Genomic DNA, 8,003 nt, shown 5'->3' with positions numbered 1-8,003 from the left:
AATACTTTTGTGTGAGATCTTACATTGTGATTGAGTCAATTTTCTTAGTATTCTTTAATTCTTTGTGAAAGAACAATTTCTGTAATTGAAGTTTTGGAAATCCAGTAGTGTACACTGCTGGTTATCTTTTAGGATACTTGTGGTCATTTAAAAGAAACCTCAGCTTGATCTCGCTAGAGTTTGACGAGTAACTCTTAGGGATAGGTTGGTATTGTGATAGAAGTGATTGTGACTTGGATGGATAGGCTGTGACGCTGGAAAGTCTATAAAAATATTCCTCAAATCATTCTAGCGAAAGGCTGAAATCTGTTGTAGATTTCAAGACTGAATGTAGGTTATCAAAGTGATAACCGAACCAGTATAAAAATCCCTGGTGCACTATTTCCTCTCTCTCTTTACTTTTTATATTGATCTTGCATGTGATTGTGAAATTCCGCTGCAAATAAACTGTTAGAATCTTTTTCTGTTAAAATAGGAATTAATATTAAACAAGTTGGTTTTGATATTAATTCATCACTTAGGAAAGAATTAGATAATCTTGTTGATAATATTGTATAAAATTTCCTAATAATAGAAGCCATATAACCAACAACTTTTACTATTCTTTGTGTTGCACAAAATTTACAAGTGTACGATTTTGTCAAGTATTAGTATATAAAATTATCGTATCTTTATGGATTAATTTAACAATTATACAACTAATTAAGATTTTATATTATGTAGATAATAAAAATTTATGGTTGATTCACGGTAGCGAAAATGCAATAATTAAATTTATACTAACAACTTAAAAGTAATTTGATGGAGAGAAAACATAGGGTCGTGGTTTCACTTGTCATTTCATTATCTCAAATTTTAGTTTTATATGAATTCTTATTTGTCATCTTAACTATTTGTCTCTCCTCTAAAACTATTAACAAAGATTGATCATTCAATGTAACATTCTTTTCTCTAAATTAATTCTTTGGTTGATCATACAAAAAACATAATTAAGGGAAAGTATAAAGAACTAAGACATTGAAAGATTAATATCTATGTTTAATCATACTAAAATCATAATCTCAATTATCTTATAAATCAACCAATTAATTGTAGTAGGTAAAAACCGTACATACACGAGTTGTTTGTGAAAAAGTTTAAGTCGGGTGGTATAGAAGTCTCATACTCAAGACATTGAAATTTAGATTTGTCATTTCTTTCACAGGGTTATGATAAAATGAATATCAAATGAAAAATCATATACATATTTTTCTAACAATATTTTGACAATAAATTTAGATTTGTTCTTCTACTTTTTCTTATAATATTTTTCTATAAAGAGAGCAACTAGAATTAAATTAAAATGTTAGTTGCAGCCATTTTTACTATACTCATTTCCAATACTCATTTTATCTTACCATTTTTAATTCTACTTTTCGCTTGTATTCTCTATTTTGTGTCCTCATATGAATGTGTCAACTTAGATCAATTTCATGTTGAATCATTTTAAACTTATAATTACACGACTGTCGCAGCCTAAAATTTCAAGTTTTCATCGAATTTAATGGAATCGCCACCAAAATTTATTTTAAAATAGGGAAAATATTGGAAAACCCTTAAAAATAGGAAAAATATAAAAATAGTCTTTGAAAAAAATTTGAGTTCGGGAGTCGATTATGTGTATGAAAAGTATTAACACCCTACGACATCTGTTAAAATACGGTTACCTATAATTAATTGTACAAAATTAGATCAACTTAAATATATATTTATTTCTCTTTAGTATTAAATATGAATATAAACTGTTTTTTATAAATGTGATTTTTAAGATAAAAGTGTGTTTAAAAGAGTGGAAAAAAAAGAAAGTTTTTATTAGTGTGCTTGACAAGAATATGATTTTGCTCCTACGTATCTCTCTGTGCTATGGAGAAATCAAAGCTACGTAGTTCTTGGTAGAAAATGTAGATGTGTTGATTGCTTTTAAATAAATTGTATTTTGTTATTTATAAAAGTTAATTTTGAGGAACATAAAAAAAAACTTGCTTGATTTGAATAATTATTTTAAAATATGAGTTTTAAGACGATCGAATTGTACAACTCGTGTCTCAAAACTCAAGGAGTAAAAATATATCACATCTAATTTAATCCTCTTAAGAATATTTTATATTATTTTTTATTTTTAAATTGAGTTTCAAAACCAACAAATAGTTTAACTTGTGTCTTAACAACTCCAATATAAAAAATAAATAAAAAAACATCTAATTAATTAATTTAAAAAAAAATGATTTTAAATTAATTTTAAAAAAAAAGAGTTTTAGAACCATCAAGTTGTACAACTAATAGATTAAAAGACAATACATCTAATTAACTTTTAATAAAAAAATTCTCTATACATTTAGCAGATTTGATATTTATTATAAAATTAATTGAACTTAATATAAAAATAAGACTTATTTGAAACAAAATAAAAAAAAAATACTAAAAATATAAAGCTTATAAAGGACCAATAACCTTAAAATCCAAAAAAAATTAAATTTTATATATAACCATAAAAAAAATCAACAGAAAAGTAATAAATATATACCACAAATTTCATTTTCTTGATTAATATTGCCTATTTCTTCTTCTTCTTGTTAAGTGTTTTTTGTTTTGTTGGTCCTCATTTCCTTGATTTTTTGTCTCAAGTTGTTGGTCCTCATTTCCTGATTTTTTGTCTCAATTTATAGGTAAAACAGTGCATATTTCTGTTTATTAGATAAATTCGAGCTCTAGATCTTGTACTGCAACAAATTTTAGCTGGATTTTACATTGTTTTTATAACAAATCTTAAGCAAAGTATGATTTAGGAAATACTTTTTTCTACTTTTCTACTTTTTTTCTATTGGTTTGTGGTATGTTTATAAAAGGGATGTTGATAATATAAAGAAAATAAAAGAATGCATAAGCTGGTTTTTGGTAGGAAGTTGTATTGGTGCTTGCGACGAAGGAGCGTAAACTAAAGGAGAAGAAGGTAGGTTGGATGTGTTGACAGGACTTGGCCGAGGATTGATGTGTTGGCTATTGGCAGACAACCTGTAATCTTGTAATCTTCGGACCAATTGTTAGGTTCCTTAATAGAACTCAATAGCGAAAGGGAATTATTCGTCCCTGATTTTTTATTGATTGAAAGAAAAAGATACACAAGAGCGAATACGGTCCTACAATGGTATAAACCACTCAATTGCTAATTTTGTCAAAAGATCCTTTTAAATGGATGGTAGCCTTTATTTATAGGCTGATTATACAAGGGATAGGATCCAACTAACACTAACCACCTAACTATAAAACAGTAACTACTAACAACCTAACCATAAAACAAAAACATCATTATTTTCTATTGTTTTTTCCTGTAATAAACCAATAAAGGTTTATTCATATTTACATCTTCATTATTCCTATCAATACCTTCCCCTTCAAGCTCAACCTTGTCCTTAAGGTTGAATTCCGGAAATTGATTTTGGATTGTATTAACATCTTCCCAGGTGGCCTCCTCTGCAGGCTTTTGCTGCCATTGAATTAGCACTTGTTGCACTTGTTCTCCCTGTTGTTGTATGGTTCTTCTGCCCAGTACCTGTGAAGGCGTATATGCAGGGTCCTGCCCATGTAAATCTATAGGTAGGGATGTTTCCACCTCATGTTTTCCCACATCCAACTTTAATTGCAAAGCGTGGAAAACCGGATGAATGCGAGCCTCTGTTGGAAGTTGGAATTTAAAGGCTGCTGTCCCAATTTGTTTTAACACCAAATAAGGACCATAATACTTAGCTGCTAGTTTAGGATGAAGTCGTGTTGGCATAGTAACCTGCCTGTGAGGTCTGATTTTTAAGTAAGCCCAATCTCCTTCTTTAATCTTGGTGGGTTTCCGGTGACAGTTCGCAAATTTGATCATTTGTTGTTGTGCTCTTCCCAAATGATATTTCAGTTGTCTTAACGCTTCGTCTCTGGTCATCAGGTCTTGTGCCACTGCTTCACTATAGTTTCCCCTGGTACAAATCGTGCTAGCGATGGTGGTGGTCTGTCGTAAACTGTTTCAAAAGGAGTACACTTTGCAGCCCCTTGAAAACTAGTATTATACCAATATTCTGCCCATGGTACCATGTCTGCCCAATTTTTTGGTTGTTCCGAACTAAAGCAACGCAAAATGACAAGATGTACTCATTTTCAGCGTAGTTCCTTGCATCCTGAAGAGCTCCCTCCAGAATTGACTCAAGAAGGTCGGATCTCTATCGCTTACTATAGAAGCTGGTATACCATGAAGCCCCACCACTTCCTTCACGAATATTTCAGCAATGGAGCGAGCCGAGTAAGGGTGCTTGATGAGAATAAAATGACCATATTTGCTGAGTCGATCCACCACCACTAACAGTGCGTCAAATCCCTTGGCCTTAGGCAAACTCACAATGAAGTCCATACTAATGTCTTCCCAAATTGCATTCGAAATCGGTAATGGTTGGAGCAGCCCTTCCGGAGATGATGTTTGATACTTCGTTGGCAAATGTGGCATGCAGAAACGTAGTCGTTGACTGTTGTTTTCATGCCAATCCAAAATAACGATTGAGCTAGTCGCCTGTACGTGCGAAAGACCCCGGAATGACCTCCTATGGGAGAGGTATGAAACTCATGCAACAACTTGAGTATCCAACTAGACTTTGGTGGCAGAACCAATCTCCCCTTGTAATACAACCTTCCATTTTCCAAAGTATAGTTGCCACGTGACTCTGGCTTCTCCTTCAAGTCTTCACATATTTTATTTAGCACAGGATCCTGCTTAACCTCTTCATCTATGAGGTTTATATCCTGCCAAAGGGGTCTAGTCACCACTTTTAACTCTAACTCTTCAGATTTTCTTGACAAGGCATCGACAACTCTATTGGTGCTTCCCTTTTTGTAGATAATATCAACCTCATAACCCAATAATTTGGCTAACCAATTTTGTTGATTTTGTATGGTGATTCTTTGTTCAAGGAGGTGTCGTAGACTTTTCTGATCTGAGTAGACTATAAACTTCCTCCCAATCAGGTATGACCTCCAATGGTGAATCGATAAGACCAATGACCTCCAATGGTGTCGTAGACTTTTCTGATCCGAGGAATCTACCAGTGCTTTGCTGAAGAAAGCAATTGGCCTCTTGTTTTGAGTAAGCACAACGCCAATCCCTCGCCCCAACGCATCGCACTCAATGCTGAAAGCTTGATCAAAATCTTTTCTGATCTGAGTAGACTATAAACTTCCTCCCAATCAGGTATGGCCTCCAATGGTGAATCGATAAGACCAATGCCATCAACTCCTTTTCATAGACAAATTTGTTAAGGGAGGAATCTGGCAGTGCTTTGCTGAAGAAAGCAATTGGCCTCTTGTTTTGAGTAAGCACAACGCCAATCCCTCGCCCCGACGCATCGCACTCAATGCTGAAAGGTTGATCAAAATCTGGCATAGCCAACACCAGAGCTGTTGTGACCGCCTCTTTAAGTTTCGTGAAGGCTGTCGTACTGTCTGAATTCCACTGAAAATTCCCCTTTTTTAACAAATCAGTCAAGGGACGTGCTATCTTCCCATAGTTGCATATGAATCTCCGATAATATCCAGTCAATCCCAAAAAACCCCGCAAAGCTTTGATTGTCTTAGGGATAGGCCAATCTACAACTGCTTCCACCTTTTTGGGATCCATAGACACTCCTTTTTCAGAAATGAGGTGCCCCAAGTATCCTACTGTGGTCTGCCCAAATTCACACTTCTTTAAATTGGCATAGAATTTTTGTTGTTGTAGAATGTATCATATGCACTTTAGGTGGCTCAAATGTTCCTTCCAGAACTTACTGTAAATGAGAATGTCGTCAAAGAAAACTAATACAAACTTTCGGAGATATGGCTGGAAAGTATCCTTCATGGCGCATTGAAAGGTGGCTGGGGCGTTGGTTAAACCAAACGGCATCACTAAAAATTCATAGTGACCTTGGTGGGTTCGGAAGGCTGTTTTGTGGACATATGCATCGTGCATCCTTATTTGGTGATATCCCGACCTCAAATCTATTTTTGAAAAATACCTTGCCCCATTCAACTCATCCAACAGCTCTTCGATAACCGGAATGGGAAACTTATCTGGCATAGTAGACTTGTTTAAAGCGCGATAATCTACACAAAATCTACAATTGTCGTCTTTCTTTTTAACCAAGATAACTGGGCTTGAGTAAGGACTGTTACTCGGTCTAATTATTCGCGACTTAAGCATATCACCAACCTGTTTTTCGATCTCGTTCTTCTGTAAATGAGGGTACCGGTAAGGCCTAACATTAACTGGATCAACACCCGTTCAGATTGGTATTTTATGATCTGCGTCACGGTTAGGAGGCATCCCTGTAGGTTCAGCATAGACACCCTGAAACTCATCCAGAATCTGTTGTAATTCCTTCCTCTGTGATTCTGGAAGTTGCACTTTAACCTCCTGACATGTCTCTTTTGTTTCCAAACCCCATAATAATGAAACTGCTTCAATTTCGGTCATTTTCATGAGGGTTTGAGGTGAAACCAACACCATGGAATCACGTATGACAACAATGGAAAAGTGGACCACGAAGCATGAAACAGTCTTTCTTGGAATGTTGTATTTGTGTGTTGACCTGTCAAAGAATAAAAATGAAAAAAACTAGAGTTGTGTCGTCGCATTTGATATATATTTAAGTTTGAAAAATTTATGATAATAACTGCAAAATATTTATTAATTATATTATTAATGTAAAAAAATGTTGATAATAAAAAAACATGACCATATTCAAATTGATGACCAATGGTTGAGCGACATAAATAAAAAGCATGATCGTCTTCGGATTGGTTACCGATGCGTTGATCGAGATAAAATGAGCTGTTACCGATGCGTTGATCGACACAAACAATATGATGACATAAATAATGTGATCGTCTTCGGATTGATTACTGGTGCGTAGATCGACATAAATAAAATGATGACTACAAGCAAACATGAGTTTATATGGTAAACAAAGAGAGATGAATTTGTTTTTTTATTTTATTTTAAAAGAAATATGTTTTATGGTAGTTGCAATGCAAACGTATAATGAATAATGTGACACAAAAGTTGTTGAGTATAAAATAAAAATATGCACATAAGATATGTATGATTAATTCATTATGCATGACATAAGGAGGTTGTTGAGTATATGTAAAATATGAGTGAAGATGCATAGATTATGTGTGACTATTTGAAAAAATGTAACATGCATGCAATGAATAAATTATTGTTTATTTTTTGCTCTCCGATCCTTATGCGACTTTATACACCTACAAGATTCAATGAGTAACGATCGTTCTTTGCATGATGATTCTAGTATATTTTGTGTGACCTCTCCCTTTTTTCTTCGAGGCGAATCAACTATGCATTTTAAAATGACTACTTTTTTTTTACACTCCATTTATGTTGAAAATCTATCGAGTTCCTGTGTATATATTTTTAATGTCAAAATAATTAAAAACACTTTTTTTTTATTTACACATATTTCAAATTCCAACATTTATTATCATAAAATAACATCTTTTTTAAAATGTTAGAAACAAACAACCATGAGACTAAATTAGTTTAGAGAGAGTGTAAGGTACAACATCAAACAATAATATTGGAAAATATAAATTCATTACATTAGGAACAAAATAATTGGGGATACAATATATAGGTGAGTGTGTCTAACTTTAGTTGGAGAGATAACAAATGCCAGTCATTCTTGTAATTTAGGACTCAAATGTTAGTCAACTTCCAAGCATTATAATTGCCCCAGTTTGAACCGCTTGATCCTTTTTGTTATCGCTAACTTTTGCATGGACTGCTCTTCCAAGTTTTCAATCCATCGGGATGCTCTAATTTTTGCTTAGGTCATCTTTTCAGGTTTTCAACCTAGCGAGCCCAATTTTTTACTGCATCTGAGTTTACTGGAAGTGGAAGCTCATCTCCATCCATTTCTGCGAGTATTAAAGCTCCC

At 33.7% G+C, this 8,003-nt stretch overlaps 1 protein-coding gene across 1 annotated transcript; it reads right to left on the bottom strand.

Annotated features, from left to right (window-relative positions):
* Window positions 1-3,352: 3,352 nt before the first annotated feature.
* Window positions 3,353-3,967, bottom strand: LOC140919991 (uncharacterized). The gene has a single exon (XM_073367288.1). It carries the CDS (start codon window positions 3,965-3,967, stop codon window positions 3,353-3,355), a length of 615 nt encoding a protein of 204 aa, XP_073223389.1.
* Window positions 3,968-8,003: the final 4,036 nt, after the last annotated feature.

Source organism: Cicer arietinum, chromosome 4 (assembly GCF_000331145.2).
Source record: "Cicer arietinum cultivar CDC Frontier isolate Library 1 chromosome 4, Cicar.CDCFrontier_v2.0, whole genome shotgun sequence".
In the NCBI taxonomy this organism is placed as follows: domain Eukaryota; kingdom Viridiplantae; phylum Streptophyta; class Magnoliopsida; order Fabales; family Fabaceae; genus Cicer; species Cicer arietinum.
This window is presented reverse-complemented; position numbering and strand designations above follow the sequence as displayed.